The 18,097-nt window shown below is 35.1% G+C and overlaps 1 protein-coding gene across 7 annotated transcripts in view; it reads right to left on the reverse strand.

Moving 5' to 3' along the window:
* Nucleotides 1-4: 4 nt before the first annotated feature.
* SLC38A9 (solute carrier family 38 member 9) overlaps nt 5-18,097 on the reverse strand; it is a 78,322-nt gene continuing 60,229 nt past the window's right edge. For 3 of the 7 annotated variants that reach the window (XM_049649455.1, XM_049649457.1, XM_049649456.1), the window contains 3 exons: nt 12,728-12,834; nt 1,755-1,868; nt 8-333 (listed from right to left, as the gene is read on the reverse strand). In XM_049649455.1, the coding sequence (XP_049505412.1) occupies nt 181-333; nt 1,755-1,868; nt 12,728-12,834 (374 nt within the window). In that variant the 3' untranslated portion in view covers nt 8-180. Of the gene's footprint in view, nt 334-1,754; nt 1,869-12,727; nt 12,835-18,097 lie in introns of all 7 variants that reach the window. The other 4 variants (XM_049649461.1, XM_049649458.1, XM_049649460.1 and 1 more) reach the window with 2 other exon arrangements.

Raw genomic sequence — 18,097 nt, forward strand, 5'->3', positions numbered from 1 at the left:
CAAGGAAGTAGCTTCTAATTTTAAAGCTCTTCAGGGAAAAGAACACCAGTGACCTATCTTTAGTAACCATTTTCATTAGGCAAATTTTTATAGCAAAAGGATCAGTCACATTTTAAACTGACCTGTTTGCACAGTCATTTGTTGCTTGGCACATCTTGCTGGCCAAGAGAAGGGGAGCCCTTACCTAGGATAAATGTCACCGAAGACATGGCCCAATAGCTGAACCCGAGCCAAATAGCCTAGGAGTGGGTATACAGTCATCATCTGGAACAGCAGGAATATCCTTGCAATGAAGGACAGGATGTCACTGCTAGGGAAGTTGTCTAAAAAATTCTAATCCAAGAAAGATAATGAAGTAATGTTAAAAATCAATTCAGTATATACAAATTTATATAATGGAATGTCTGTTTTTTTTGGAACATATGTGCAACTCAAATTGTGGTTTGCTCATCCACAAACTGTTTACATTAACTATTATTCTTTGATGAACCAAGTACAGAAATTGAAATAAGTGTTTAGAAACTTTGATACAAATTTGACATTGCCGCATTTTTATTCAGTTTTACAAAAGTATCAGTCTTCAATTGATTTGACATTAAAACAAATGACAAAGAAACCTTCCCCTTTGCTCTGGATCACCTTGTATCATTACTATTTGCAGGCTGTAACTAAAAGAAGGATTTATTTTTATTTCCTGTCATGATTTTATCCATTTTAGTTTGGCATCTAAAAAAAAGTTAATCAGAATTTTTTTTTTTAATTTTCAAATAAGAATACCATAGCTATTCCTATTCCCAAGGGAGTGACCTTTATATGGGATTGTTCACATTGGGGGAATTTTCAGCAAGCATCTTCCTGCCAAAGAACTTCTGGAATCAAGGAAATCAAGAGAAGAACATTTCAAGCTATCATAACAGTAATAACTCAAACTTATTTCTCTTACAAAGATGAGAACGTTATTAATGTTATTATGCTGAAATAACTCTTATAATTCATCCATAATAAATCACACTGTATATTCCACAACACTCTTATTGGAGGAATTTCTTATTGGAGGAATTGGAGACTAGAAAAAAGCCATCTGTAAAATGCTATTTTTGTGAGAAATCTGTCAGTCAGTCACATTAAACTAGAAACTATACTATTCCTAAATTTATGATAGGCCAAATCAAATAAAGTATTACTTATAGCAACTTTTTTGTAATTTTTTCCTTTTATTCATTCTGTCTTTCCCTCTCTTTTTAATGGTTAAATAGTCTTTCTTTGTTTTACTGGCTGCCATGCAGTACAAAATGAGTGTTAGACCTATTATTGGGGACTGATGAGCAAAGACATCAGATTATCCAGGACATTTCCAGATCTGGGCTTTGCAAAATAAGGAGATTGAATGTATTCTCAGTGGAGGTTTTATAAATTCATGAATAGCACTAGTAACAGTTTTCCAAACAATAATAATAGTATGCACACAATAGGAATCATCTATTTGAGTGCCAAAAGAGGCCAGCATACAGTATGCTTTCTCAAGAATCTCTTTAAAAATCTATGGTGTATGTATTACACTGCTTCATGGGATAGAAAACTGAAGTTCGGAAAGGATAGGGAAGGTGCCTAAATTCTCACATGTATAGTAAATAGTAGAGATGGTATTCAAACCCAGGTCTGTCTGGTATTGTATCTTGCTACTGTCTCACCCTGCCTGCTTTGCAGATATGAATGTATAAACAATCACAAAGAGAGGGTACCTAGTGCCTTACCTGCTCTATGCAATCTTTGGTTAATGGTGGTGAAGGAAATGAAGCAAAAACCAGGACTCCAATATAGAGGTAGGTTAATGTCACCAGCATATAAGCAATGGACAAGTCTCTCACCTGTAAAAAGAGAACAAAATTCCCATGATACTGAATAAATTTGCAGTTAAGTCTGCCTGAATAGACTAAATAAGAAAACTGACAAATAAATACAAGATTTATCTTTTTGCTATGTGTGTTTGTGTGTATGTGCCTTCCAGGTATCCAATCTGTTCACAGAAACTAAATAAAACAAAATTCACATACTTTACAATTAACCTGACTTTTTTTTTTTTACTATTTTGGAGTATGCAGATTAAGCTACAAGTTGGCAGATTTAGTAAATTAACATAAGTGGTGACTCAACAGAACATTATGACTAATTTCTAAGGTAATTTATTTACCTAATTATAAAAACATTTCACTAAAAATAATAAAGCTAAGGGACAATAAGAAAGCAAAATAAGCCATCTTCAGTATGACCGACAGAATTAAAATTCCTTCTTTTAGTAAAATGACTGTGTTAAACCATCAAAGCATGCCTAGGCTGAAAGAAACTGGTACACATTAAAAAATATTTTTAATAAAGAAGAAATGCTAGTTAAAGAGCAGACAGTAAGCAGGTATCAAAGACAAGCTTAATAAACCTAAACAGTAAACAAAAGGAAATCAAAAGGCAGCTGTTCAAACAGCTGTACAATGTTATTATTGGAAGCAGTAAACAAATGCAGCATATTAAATCAAGTGGGTTGCTTTCTTCCACTGCTGCTCCTACCCTCCTGACCTCCTACCCCCATATGAAGTAAAAAGCTCCAAGATATTTAACGCAGCCAGCTGTCAGATCCAAACAGAACAGATCCCACAGCTCACGAATCTGGTCTCCATCACCACTAAAGTTACAGCCAAACAATTCAGCACAACTAAATTATGGCAAGAAGCCTATTCATTTTTCATTTTAAACACAAATTGCTTTGAAAGCTAAGAAAACAGATAAGAAAAAAATTATATACAATTTTACTTTAGTTTGATAACACTATAAGAAAAGTGAACATTTGGCATTAAGGAACATTACTGATCTTTTGGACGACTCTTTCCTTACATGGGTTGAGCAATAGTAGAAACTTATAAACTTGAATGTTGATAAATTCACTTAAAAGCAAGTAACAAACTATGAGAAATCCTAATGTTAGGTCTAAGTAGACAATCAACTTGAAAACAAACCAGGATTCTCTACCCTGAACTACATGGTGGACAGGCCTAAGAAGCTACAGGAGCTTAGACTATGCAGGATGATTCTAGCATTCTCAAAAAGCTTCTGTTTAGGGTTGCGGAAGGAGTGGCTTACCAAAACTCCAGGGGGCTTTCAGAGTCTTTCCTCTTTAAAGTTCACGAAGCCTAGGGCCCATTTCAGGCTAGCCTTCAGTCACTCCTAAGGTTGTCTCATGGTCTTGTATAAGATGAACAGAAATGAATCTGGCAACTCTAACTTTCATAGCAAAGGGTAGTAGTCTCCTGTTATGATGTTTAAAAGTCCTTCTACCACTGGGGCACCCAGAAGGCTCAGTCAGTTAAGTGATTGACTCCTGGTTTCAGTTTAGGTCACAATCTCGTGGTTCATGAGTTTGAGCACCACATCGGGCTCTGTGGTGACAGCATGGAGCCTGCTTGGGATCTTCTCTCTCCCTCTCTGCTCCTCCTGCGTGTTTGCATGCCCTCTCTCTAAATAAATAAGTAAACTTAAAAGAAAAAAAAGTCCTACTTTCAACCTACTCAACACCAGTCAAAAACAGAGGTAGTCTTATAAAATGCAAAATCTCGGGAGGCCAAGATGGCTGTGTCAGAGACAGCTATACAGTCTTCAGCCTATATAATAGCACCTAATTGCCACATTATTTTGGCCAGGCTTTCTAAAAAGATGTGTACCTTAGTAGACTCTGGGGACAGTCTGATGAAGATGAAAAGTCTAAGATGCAAGAGCTTCCTAAACAGATAGTTTTTCCTTCTGCTTTCCTGTTCTTTTTATTATTATTATTTTAATTTTCATTTTTAATGTTTATTTTTGAGAGATACAGAGATAGCATGAGTGGGGAAGGAGCAGAGAGAGAGGGGGACACAGAATCCAAACTAGGCTCCAGGTTCTGAGCTATCAGCACATGGTCCAGTGCAAGGTTTGGACCCACCAACTGTGAAATCATGACCTAAGCTGAAGTCAGACTCTTAACTGACGGAGCCACCCAGGTGCCCCCTGCTTCCCTGTTCTTATAGCACTGAATACATATCTGAAATGCAGCACCTTTTAGAGTGTATTGCAGTTGTCATTAGTTTTTATTATAAAAGTAATATATGTTCACAATATGAAAGATCTTAAGTGGAAACAAAATGTCCCTCAACACCCAAAAAGTAGCCAAGGTTAATGGTTCTTGTATTATGTTGTTATGTTAATTTTTCTATGTATAAGTTGTTCCATATTACTAGATTATGAGATCCCTGAGGACAAGGACTGTGTCTTTTTCGTCTTTATATCCTCAATGCCCAGGACAATACGAGGCACACAGGTAGAACCTAGTAAATGTACAGAAAAAATAATAACTAAGCTGGTTATAGTTATTAGGCAGTTATTACATTGGCTAGGTGTTACACTATGCACTAAGCCCTTTATATGTATTATCTCATTAAATGTAAGTATGATACATTTCTTCATTTTATAGATGAGTAAACTAGTGCAGCAAGGTTACAAAACTTGTTCATGGTTACAAAGAAAGTAGCTGGTGAAGTCAGCATTCAAATCAAAGATGTTATAGCTCCAAATTGCATGCCCTTACTACTGCAATGGAGAAATGATCAGTCTTGAATGCATTTGTGTCGTAGTTAGTAAATAATACAGAGAACAAAGATAAAGAGGTAACAAGTTATGAGTAACAAAGGACACAACTGAATACACAGAGATGCAAGAGAAATATTAAAATCAGAAAAGTACTATAAAATCATTTTATAGTAGTTGAAATGTACATTCAATAGAACTAGGTCAAGAGTTGCATATCTGTTTTCATCTGAAACTACTCTAAAGAACAGAAAAGATGTTTTAATATGAAAGCAGCTGAGGTTTAGCACGATCCTGGGAAACATGCCACCTATGAATACCATGCACACATGTGGGTTTTGTTATTCTTTGGCTTGAATACAAGCCATCACTGTACTTGGCCTGGAGATATAGCCTCTTAAAAGCCCATTTATTGGAAAAGGGTAGAAAAAAGCTATCTGTTAGGCAAGTCTCAAAGTAAAAAATAGGTTTAAAAAGAGGTACAAATGACAGTACGAATCCTACACATTAATTAGGTAACCTACTCTGCCTCATGAATGAGCAATGGCTGGCAGGGCAATGGTAGGGAACTAATTAATGATGGGAAGAACGCCACCTCAGAATGAGGACCAGCTTTACAAGGAGGCACAAGTGGTGCTGGAAGCACATTCTGCTTCTCAAATTATGGTTTATAATTTGTTCCACATACTGTTCATAGTGAAAATACTATCCAGTGGAGCATTTACTAACAAAAATGACAGAAACTGACCACACAGACCTACCCCAGACGTTTACATCAAAACTTCTGATGACGTAGTGTTAAGTAAACTACACAGATTAATATGAAGAAGCAAAAAGTAAATAACAAATTAAGATAGAAACCATCTCAAATTATTTTTAAAGAACTAGCAGGGTGTGAAACTAAATAAAGACAGGCAAAACAAACAAACAAAAAGCACTGTGTACATTCTAATTCAAACATCATAAGGAAATACCAAGAGATTAGTCCACAAATCCAGGATCATTTTCCGGATGGTTACAGAGACGACATATTCTGATGAAAAAGAGTGAGTTGAGGGGTGCCTATGTGGCTCAGTCTGTTAAGCGTCTGACTCTTGATTTCTGCTCAGGTCATGGATCTCATGGTTCACGGGGTTGAGCCCTGAGTTGGGCTCTGCGTGGACAGTGTGGAGCCTGCTTGGGATTCTCTCTCTCTCTCCCTCTCTGCCCATCTCCCACTCTTGCTCCCTCAAAATAAATACACTTAAAAAAAAAAAAGAAAGATAAAGAATGAGTTGGATGATCTTCAACTCTACAACTTTTTTGGTTTTCTTTTGGTAAGGAATGCCTTACTAAAGAATAGAAATTATATCCCATTTAGCTACACATAAAAAAAAATTATGTTTAGTGAAAAAAAAAAACCATGAAATTAAATCAAACTTAACAAACCTGAAAAATCTGATCATTACACCTGTTTAGGAGCCTCATTGCTCTCCTTCACAAATGTCTTTGCATCCAAGTCCGACTGTAGTTTATACAGAACAAAATGAGGCCCTTTTATTCTTTTGCCTTCTTCTCTTTCTTTTATTAAAAATTTTTTTTTAATGTTTATTATTTGAGAGAGAGAGAGAGAGACAGAGCATGAGCGGGGGAGGGGACAGAGACAGAGAGGGAGATACAGAATCTGAAATAGGCTCCAGGCTCTGAGCTGTCAGCATAGAGCCCTACACAGGTCTCAAACTTGGGAATGGTTAGATCATCACCTGAGCCGAAGTCAGATGCTCAACCAACCAAGCCACCCAAGCGTCCCCTTCTTCTCTACTTTCAACCCTTTGTTTACTGAGCTCTGAATGACTAACATAATATTAATATTAACAAGTCAGAGTCCCTGACAAGCTTCACATTTTCTGGCTTAAATCTCAAGAAAATAAATCATAATATTAACAGGACTTCTATGAGTTAAATTCCTTACTGAAACCCACTGAAAAGTATAGTCATTAAATAAACCAAATGACCAATTTTTTCTCAGAACATAGTACCCATTTAGCTTAGCTTATGCAAGTATATAAGCTAATTTCAGTATAATCAAAAGGAGAGTATATATATTTACATGTATTTAAAGTGTTTAGAATTTTGTTGGCACCAAGTGCTTCACAAATGTTTATCGTTAGTAGTTACTAACATTTTAAGAAGTTAACATGAAGTCTGATTTTTTGAAAGCTAGACCACATTTCATACCATAGTTTCAATTAAGACAGTAAGAAACCATCGACCATTTAAACTTTTAAGCTTTTACTTTTTAAAATATTTCCTACAAAGGATAAAACTTGAGTCAAATATTATCAGCTGAACCTCACATACTAGTTCTACAAAGTGCTAGTCCCAAAACTCAGCAGAAACAAGAACTCATTTTATGGTATTTACATAAAAAAACAGATTTTTGAGGTCCACTGAGTGTTCCACTAGGAAAGGCAGAAACTCTTCTATAATCCTTGGGAAACCATGAACTGAGTCTATCTCTCTGAGCAGTGCTGAGTTTCTCCCACTGGGGAATGCTCACCTCTAGATACACTGGTGTGCATTTCCAGAAAAGCAATTCTACATAAGAGTTTTAGGAAATGCAAAGCTAAGTATAGGCTGTCCTGTCTTTTCACAGTAGGATGAGACTAAATCTGCCTGGACACCTTTTTGAGGAAGATGTGGTGGCAGCTGCAGCACAGCTGAGGTCCACCTGCTCCTGTCTTACCGCTGTTCGCTCTCACCCAGGAACAAGTAGTCCGAAAGTTGTGCACTGCAGCCATGGCTTACAGACACTGGAAAGACTCCCAAAAAACCTGAGGTGGGAATTAATCGAATATGAATTACCCTAATCAGCCACAATGTATATTCCCTGGGGAAGCTTCATGCTGACTCGATCTGAGGCACAAAGGAAAAGAATATCAAAGAACCAGTTTAGAGGCCTACCAGGACTCTGAGAGTCACTACAAGAAAAACTCCTTGGGCAGAAGGTACTAAGATTCCTAAGATTTTCCAAAGTCATTTCCAGACGAGGATCCATAAGCCACTCACTGACTTGCACAGTCCTTCAGAGATTATTTAGCCCTTCAGATACTATTAAATATCAAGTGGTCAAAGTCACTATTATAGATAGACACCAATGATTTCAATAAATTATCAATTGTTGGGGCGCCTGAGTGGCTTAGTCATTAAGCATCTGACAGTGGCTCAGGTCATGATCTCAAGTCCCACATTAGGTGAGGTCAAGCCCTGCTTTGGGTGAGCCCCGCTTCTCTCTCTCCCTCTCCATACCGCCCCCCCCCATTGTGGGATTCTCTCTCTCTCTCTCCTTCTCTCTGCCTCTTGCTCACTTGCCCTCTCACTCTCTCTCTCAAAAATAAAAATAAAACATAAAAAATAAAGAAATAAATTATCAGATGTTAAAAAAAAAATGTGCACTGCGATCACAATAATATATGAGAAAAATTATGATTGTTCCATGATCTTTAACAACTTTTGTCAAAACATTAAAAACTCCATTGGTTACAAATTTAAAAGGAAATGAAAAAGATAGTAAAAGTACTATTTATTTAATATACTATTTTAAAACCTCAGAAACAATGAGAATTAAAGTGTTTCATTTATTTGTAAAAACTTACCAAGGACAGTTTGAACTGTTTCCTCCTTCTCATAGTATAATTACAATCTACAACAACCATCTTTTCCACACCTTAGTGAATTGTCATATTCCTTCCTTCTAAGGTTGCATTGCTTTCCACCATTTCATCTTTTGTGCTTTCAAAGTTGTGAAGTATCTCAGAATTCTTTCAGTGTGAAGTTTTCTGCTGGTGTCACTTCCTCGGGAACAACTTCGTTCTTCTCATCACAACCATTTCCTTCATTCACATTGAGAGGTTCATCTTCCCCAAGTTCCTGTGACTGCCCATCTGGAGGGTCTCAAATGGCAGCAGTGTCTACCTTTCCACAAGCAGATGTTTCCTTTATGACTCCATCTATGTTTCATTCAAATTGTATTTCCAGTATTATCACTTTGTGTTCATTATTGCACTTTCACCTTTTTTGGCCAATTCCCTCTCTCAATTTTCCATTTTTGTAAAATATTATCTGGATTTACGACCAGGTTACAAGGGGGCAACTCAACCATCCGCTTGGCAGTCTGTGTGTAAAGTGAATTAGAGATGTGTGGTGACCAATCTCTGACAGACTCTGAAAGAAGTGATGTGAATGGTAATGAATCATGACATATGCCTGTTATTTCAGTAGTGATTTGTGAACTGAAAGGCAGGTAGCTACTAGTTTATGTAAGTATTCATAGTTCAAATCCTGTGGTAATTGGAATTTGAACCATGTTGTTAGGGGGACTGAGGTAATTTAACTAAACCAAAGTAACTATAAGTCATGCATATAGGAAGTGTGTAAAGTGAGGTCTGTTTATAACTTAACTCATGATTTTAAGACTTTTCTAGTAAGACAAAATAATTTAGAGTACAATAAAAATGTACATGCATGCTTAAAATTAAACATGAGAATTTGTCGAAGTTGTGTTCTTCACCTACAGATTCCCAGGTATACAAGGTATTCTCTGTCATTAGGAGACTTTAGTGGTAAAGTTTGAGAAGCACAGCCTTATGGATAGAATGATCCAATACATGAGAATTCTACACCTCACCAAGTGGGTTTCTAGGGCACTTGGTCTAAGTTGGTGTGAGAAGAGTTGATTAGTATAGATACGTGACTTAGTGAGCACCAAGGAACATATTGTTAATGAGATATACAGATTTCCTGCAGAGTTGAAGCAGATATTTTACACATATATTTATAAACTTCCTAAAACTTGGAGTAGGTAGCTTTGTTCAAGTGGCAATTAGTCTGGGAACTTGTGAAGAAGAAGGAAGGGATTTAAAAGTAGAGAACTTTAAAAATATATATTCAATTTCCCCTTATATCCTAAAGTTCCAAATACTTACTTAGGATAAATAAGATTATTTTTCCTATTCCCTTGGAAGATTTAAAACTGTTTATGACAAAAGTATAAGTATAATGAGACTAAACATTTTCAAGATAAAAACTAAATCTAATGTAAGAGGAAAGATAAAAACTCTAAAAGTAAGTTGTGTCTAAGAAAAGGTATACCAAATGATAATTCTTAAGTTTTCCAGAAGTCATGGCAAAAACAGAAACAAGAGTAGTTATATGATCCTTGTCAAATAATGAGTTCATTAGGAGAAACTTTTCCTAGTCTTGAACACAAAGAAATAATTCTCTACAGCCCGTGCATGAAAGATGGTAAGCAATTTAATAAAGAATATCCCAATTATGGTTCTTATTAAACAATGAAGCAACATTCTACACATGACTTTCTTGTATTACTATGAACCCTTGGTGAAAAGCCAGTTTTAAAATTAAAATCTGGTTCAGTGATGAGAGAATAGATAAAGAACGAATTGACATGGTTCGATTATATATTTTTTCTGGGGATCTACCCTATTAACATTATAGGAAGAATTAATATGTTCTCATTACAAAACAAGTTTTAAAGTACTGGAAAGACTCTGCATGGGAAAATACTTTCCCCTGTTAGCTGAGAGATCCACGGTATGTAATGTCAGGAGAAAAAGAAGGAGGGGCACAGAAACAAAAAATTTCTAGCTCCTACTGTACACCACAGCATGTTAAATACTTTTCCTATTTTATAATGTTTAATTGTGATTAAAACCCTGAGAGGCAGGTATCACATAATACTATTTTTACATATCAAAACAAATTGAAGGTCACCAAATTAGAAAGTTTGGAAAATCTAGATTTACTCAATCCCATTTACAGGCAATATGCCAGATGTGTTACCAGTTAATAGTAAACATGAAAATGGGAGACCCTGACTTATATTTTTGCTCTAATTTGAGAACTAACTTCCTTCTACTTAGATTTTTGCTTCAAAATGACTCTGCCAAACATTACTTGAAGCCTTCTCAGAATTCCCAGGCACAGTGAACTCTTCTTCCTTTTTATTTCAGTAACAATTATATAGGCCTCTAATAGAGCTTCACCATGGTTTTCATTTACATGGTTAGAAGCCATCAAACTGAGTTCCGAATCTGCAGACAAGGCCACAAGTAACTCCTTAACTTCTGCTTACTTTGGGTTCAGTTCGCTCTTCTTCACTATCTTAAGGTAGAGGTTAGGTTATTGATTTGAGATCTTTCTTCTTGTTTAATGTAGATATTTATAGCTATAAATTTCCCTTTAAGCACTGCTTTGGCTGCATCCCATTAGTTTTGCTATGTTGTACCTTCATTTTCAGTAATCTCAAAGTACTTTCCAATTTTCCTTGTGATTTCTTCTTTGACTCATTGCTTACTTAGGAAGCTGTTATTTAATTTCCTCCATGTATTTAGTCAATTTTCGAAATTTCTTTCTGTTAGTGATTTTTAAATTCACTTCAATGTGGTCAAAGAACTTACTTGGTATGATTTCAATCCTTTTAAATTTATTGAGATTTATTCAATTTCCTAGCATATAGTCTATGTTGTATGTTCCATGAACATTTGAAACGAATGTGCATTGAGTTGTTGCTTGAGAGAAGACCTTTAAAAATGCTAATTACATCAAGTAGGTTAATACTGTTTTGGCTTTTTATATCCTTATTTATTTTCTATTCTATCAATTATTAAGGGAGGGGTAATGAAATCTCCAATTATAATTGCGGATTTGTCTACTTCTTTCTGTTTTGACAGTTGCTCCATTTATTTGGAGGCTCTGTCACTGGGTGCATACATATTTATGATTACTATGTTTTCTTGATGAACTGATCCCTAAAGATCATTATGTAATGTTGCTCTTTATCTCCAGCAATACTCCTTGTTCTAAAGTTGACTTTGTCTGATATTAAAACAGTTACCCTGCCTTTTTTATGTCTAGTGTCTGCATGGCATATCTTTATATTTAAACTAAGTTTCTTCCAGACAACACATACAGTTGACCATGGAACAGGGGTTTGAACTACATACGTCCACTTATATGTAGATTCTTTCCAACAGTTTCAGTTCAGTAACATAAATGTATTTTCTCTTCCTTATGATTTTCTTAGTAACATTTTCCTCTCTCTAGCTTACTTTATTATAAGAATACAGTATAAAATACATAATACATATAAAATATGTGTTTATCAACTATGTTATCAATGAAGTTTCTGGTCAACAGTAGGCTATTAGCAATTAAGCTCTGGGGAAAAGTTATATACAAGTTTATGACTATGGCGGTGGAGGGTGTAGCTATCAGCACTCTTTATTTAACCCCCGTTCAAGGTCAACTGTAGTTAGGTCTTGTATTTTAATCAGTTTGGTGTAATATATATACATACACACACACACACACACACACACACACACACACACACACACATATATTATACACACACACATATATATGTATGTATGTATATTTAAGTTTTTACTTATTATGAGACTGAGAGAGAAAGGCAGAGACAGAGTCCCAAGCAGGGTCTGCGCTGTCGGCACAGAGCCCAATGTGGAGCTTGAACTCATGAACCATGAGATCGTGACCTGACCTGAAATCAAAGGTTAGATACTTAAGTGACTGAGCCACCTAGGCATCCCCAGTCTGTTATCCGTTAATTGCAGCATTTACACCATTTATATTTAAAGTTATTGCCAACATGGCTGGGTTTAAATCTATTATCTTGCTATTTGTTTTCCATTTGTCCCACCTATTCTTTGTTTCATTTTTTCCATGATCTTTTAGATAAAAAAGACTTATCACCACTGTTGGCTATTAGCATGCCTCTTTATTTTTTTAGTAATTACTCTACAGCAGGAGTTGACAGACTATGGTCCATGATGAAATCTGGCCCACTGTTTGTTTTTGTAAATAAAGTTTTCTTGAAACACAGCCACCATCCATTTGCTTAAATATTGTTTGTGGTTACTTTCATGACATAGCAGCAGGGTTAGGTAGTTGTAACAAAGACTGTATGGCCCACAAGGCCTAACATATTTACCATCAAAACATTTACAGAAAAAGTTTGCTCAGACCACTGCTCTATGGTTTAAATTTAAGAATAAAGATCCAATAACAAAATGTAATTCCTCTGACAATTACTCACATTATTTTCTTGATTCTTGTTGTTCTTCAAGAGTGTGATAATACAATTATGAATAAAGAAAGCAAGGGTAAGCACTCCAGTCAGCTGTGGAAACTGAAATCTTATCTCTAGGAGAAAAAGAGAGTGAAAAAACCCCACATTAAAACTGACAAGTAGAAAATGAATGTTAGTGGCCAAAAGTTGATTATGAAAAATTAGTTGTCTTTGCTTTATCCAGGGAATAATAACATTAAAATGCCTTTACAAAGTTCCTCAAGTCTAGCATTATACTTGAGCAAAGTACTTGAAAACAAAACAAAACAAAAAAGGAATCAAGAGAAGACTACTCTGTGAGGGTACTTTATATCAGATATTCCTGTTTGAGGTCACACAACTAATGTGTGGTGAAGCAGGATTCAATTTTAGGTCTAACTCTAAAGGTCTTCCTCTTCTAATATTTGAATCTGTCAGAAAAACACTTTTAGAAAATGAATCAGAAAAGGGAGAATTAGTCATCTAAAATTTTTCAAAGGCTAATCTAAAAAAGCATTGCTTAAAAATACTAGAAATAATTTAAATGTCTACAGAGAGGGGAATGGTTAAACTATGATACAGTTGCTCAATGGTATACAGTATATATGAATTATGTTCTAGATAATTATTTAACACCAAGGCAAATGTACATGATTTAAGTAGCATGCATAGTATGATTTTACATTTATTTAAAATATTTTGTGTGCATATATATGTATATATATATGCATAGAAAAAAAATGGAGAGATAATCACAAAGATTTAAATAGTGGTTACTTCTGACTAATGGGATTTATTTTATTTTTTAAATATTTATTTACTTTGAGAGAGAGAGAGAGACAGAGAGCACAAGTGGCAGAGGGACATAAAGAGAGGGAGAGAGAATCCCAAGCAGGCTCCATGCTGTCAGCACATGGCCTAACATGGGGCTTGAACTCACGAACCATGAGATCGTGACTTGAGGTGAAATCAAGAGTCGGATGCCCAACCAACTGAGCCACCCCATGACTAGTGGAATTTATTTTAAATTAAACACTTACCTATATTCTCTTAATTTTCTACAATAAGTCCAAAGTTACGATGAAATAAGAATAATAAGACAATATTTCAAAAGCGTTGTTATTTTCTGTCTTTGAGGTCTACTAACACAAAAATGAAAAAAAATGCTGTAAGGGGGAATAAGGCCTTGATTTACATGAAAACAGTGCTAGATCTGGACAGAGTAGATGACAAAGTGGAGAACAAGTCATCTTGGGGAGATTCCTTGTGTAAAAAGTAGAAACAAAAAAAGAAAGTCTACTGACTTTTTGCCATAATATTTTAGCAAAGAAAATAAGAATTAAGCACTAGCTTCTAAAAGAAATCAAGATGTAAGATATTAAAAATTATACACTTTAGTTTTCTATTAAGTTTTTGTTGGTCTGTTACCTTTTATCTGAATTTTTATTTGTGGAAACAATTCCAAGTATATTTTTCTTAAGAAAATTCTCCCCTTTACTGCCTGTAATCTTTAAAATTTTTTACATGTAACCAATAAAATAAAATGTGGAGGTAACTCCAACTTCTGCTTTAAAAAAATCAGCTTTTTAAAAAAGTTTTTTAGATTTTTAAGTAGTCTACACTCAACGTGGAGCTCGAACTTACAACACAGAGATCAAGAGTTGCACACCCTATTGACTTAACCAGCCAGGCACCCTCCCCCAAAATCAACTCTTAATAAATTGTGCATTCAAGGATAACATCATCACTTCAGATCAATAGTCAGCATTATATTTATGTAATAGTAACAGAGGTACCATTTTTAGAAAGATGATAAAATATTATTCACATGACCATATTCTTTGCAGAGAAACAATAGAAAAACTCTTCGGTAAAAATTCAAAGTCATCAAATCACAAAGGAAGAGAGCAAAAGAGAAAGAAACAAAGAAATTACAAAACAACCAGAAATCGATTAGTAAAATGGCAGTATTAAGTCTACACCTATCAATAATTATTTTAAATGTAAATGGATTAAATTCTCCAACCAAAAGACACAGAGTGGCTGAATGGATAAAATAAGACCCAACCAGATGCTGCCTCCAAGAGACTCACTTCAGCACTAAGCATACAAATAGAATGAAAGTGATGGGATGGAAAAAGATATTCCATGCAAATGTAAACCAAAAGAAAGCAGGGCTATATGTATATCTGACAAAATAGACTTTAAATCTAAGATTGTAATAAGAAACAAAGAAGGTCATTATATAATAATAAAGGGATCAACTCATCAAGAAGGTATAACATTTGCAAATATTTATGCTCCCAACATAAAAACACCTAAACGTATAAAGGAAATATGAACAGATCTGATGGGAGAAATAGATAATAATACAATAAAAGTGTAAGATTTCAATACTACACTTTCAACATTGAATAGATAATCCAGAGAGAAAATCAAAAAGGAAATATTGGATTTATTTATTTATTTTTTTTAATTAAAAAAAATTTTTTTTAACGTTTTATTTATTTTTGAGACAGAGAGAGACAGAGCATGAACGGGGGAGGGGAAGAGAGAGAGGGAGACACAGAATCGGAAGCAGGCTCCAGGCTCTGAGCCATCAGCCCAGAGCCCGACGCGGGGCTCGAACTCACGGACCGCGAGATCGTGACCTGAGCCGAAGTCGGACGCTTAACCGACTGAGCCACCCAGGTGCCCCGGAAATATTGGATTTAAATGACACATTACACCAGATGTACTTAACAGACATTTCCAGAACATTCCATCCAATAACAGAATACACATTCTTCTCAAGTGCACACGGAACATTTCCAGGATACATCACATGTTAGCCTGTAAAACATATCTCAAATTTAAGAGGCTTGAAATCATACCAAGCATCTTTTCCAATGATGGTATGAAACTAGAAATCAATTACAGGAAAAAAAAATGGAAAATTCACAAATGTGGAAATTAAATAACATGTTACTGAACAACCAATGAGCCAAAGAAGGAATCAAAAGAGATATCAATATCTTGAGACAAATGAAAATGGAAACACAATATATCAAAACTTAAAAAATGAAGCAAAAACAGTTCTAAGAGGGAAAATTATAGTAATAAACATCTACATTAGAAAACAAGAGCTCAAATAAACAACCAACTTTATACCTCAAGTAATAATAAGAAAAAAGAACAAATTAACCTCAAGTAGTAGAAGAAAGTAAAAATAACAAGAGGGTAGAAATGAGAGGAGAGCAGAGATAAATGAAATGGACACTAAACAGACAACAGAAAAGATCAATAAAATTAAGAGCTGTTTTTTTTTTTAAAGATAAACAAAACAGACACACCTTTAGCTGTATTAAACAAGAAAAAAGAGAGAGGACTTAAATTATAAATAGGGACACCTGGGGGGCTCAGTCAGCTGACTGTCTGACTTTTGATTTTGGCTCAGGTCATAATCTCGGGGTCATGGGATTTAGGGATTGAGCCCTAAATTGGGTGTGGAGCCCACTTGGGATTCTCTCTCTTTCTCTCCCTTTGCCCCTCTCTCCCATTCATGTGCTCTCTCTCTCTCTCTCCAAAAATAAAATTTAAAAATTAAAAAAACATAAATGAAAGAGAAGACTTCACAAGTGATACTACAGTAATAAAAATCTATAAAAGACTACTGTAAACAAATACACACCAACAAATTAGACAATTTAGAAGAAATTAATATATTATTAGAAACATACAAACTACCAAGACTGAATCATAAATAGAAAATATGAACACACCAGTTTCTACTGAGGAGATTGAATCAGTAATAAAAAATCTCTCAATAAAGACAAGTAAGTCTAGGCAGGACCAGATGTCTTCACTGGTGATTTCTACCAAATATTTGAAGAAGAATTAATATTAATCCTTTTTAAACTCTTCCAAAAAATAAAAGAGGAGGGAACACTTGTAAACTCACTTTATGAGGGCAATATTACCCTGATATCAAATCCAGACAAGGACACTACAAGAAAATTACAGGCCAGTTTCCGTGATGAACACAGATGCAAAAATCCTCAACAAAACATTAGCAAACTGTTTTCAATAATACATTAAAAGAATAATACAGCATGATTAAGTGGGATTTATTTGAGGGATGCAAGGAGAGTTCAACATCTACAAATCAATCAGTTAATACCCCACATTAATAAAACAAGGGATAAAAAATCATATGGTCATCTCAATGGATGCAGAAGAAGCATTTTACAAATTTCAACATCCATTTATGATAAACACTCTCAACAAACTGGGTATGGAGGGAATGTACATCAATGTAATAAAGGGCATGACCAACATCATACTCAACAATGAAAAGCTGAAATCTTGCTCACCAAGATTAGGAACAAGACAAGGATGCTCACTCTCACCATTCTTATTCAGCATAGTACCAGAAATCCTAGCCACAGCAATTAAACAAGAAAAAGAAATAAAAGGCACCCAAATCAGGAAGGAAGAAGTAAAGGTGTCCCTATTTGCAGATGACAGTATATTGCCTATAGAATACTCTGAAGACTCCACTGAAGAACTGTTAGAACTAAGAAATTCAGTAAAATTTCAGGATACAAAATCAACACACAAAAACCTCTTGCATTTTTTTTTTCTTAAGCTTATATTTCTTTATTTTTAAGAAAGACAGTGTGAGTGGGAGAGGGGCAGAGAGAGAGGGATACAGAGAATCCTAAGCAGGTTTCACACTGTTAGTGCAATGCAGAGCCCGATGTGGGGCTCAAACTCATGAACCACGAGATCATGCCTTGAGCTGAAGTCGCACTCTGAGCCACCCAGGCACCCCTGTTGTACTTCTATACACTAACAATGAACCATTAGAAAGAGAAATTAAGAAAACAATCACATTTACAATAGCATCAAAAAAGAATAAAGTACTTAAGAATAAATTTAACCAAAGAGGTGAAAGGCCTATAAGGTAAAACTGAGAGTAATGAAAGAAATTGAAGAAGACACAAATGGAAATAGAAAGATATGCCATCTCCATGTATTTGAAGAATTATTATTGTTAAAATATGCATGCCACCTAAAGCAATTCAGTGTAATCCCTATTAAAATTCCAATGGCATTATTCACAGAAATAGAACAAACAATCCTAAAATGTATATGACACCACAAAAGACCCCCAAGCCAAAGCAGTCTTGAGGAAAAATAAAGCTGAAGGCATCACAATCTCAGATTCAAACTACAGGACAAAGCTATAGTAATCAAAACAGTATGGTACTGGCAAAAAAGAGACAAAGAGATCAATGGAACAGAAAAGAGTCCCCAGAAGTATATCCACACATTTATGGTCAATTCATTTATGTCAAAGGAGCCAACAATATACAA

The sequence above is a fragment of the Panthera uncia genome, assembly GCF_023721935.1.
Source record: "Panthera uncia isolate 11264 chromosome A1 unlocalized genomic scaffold, Puncia_PCG_1.0 HiC_scaffold_17, whole genome shotgun sequence".
NCBI classification, from domain to species: domain Eukaryota; kingdom Metazoa; phylum Chordata; class Mammalia; order Carnivora; family Felidae; genus Panthera; species Panthera uncia.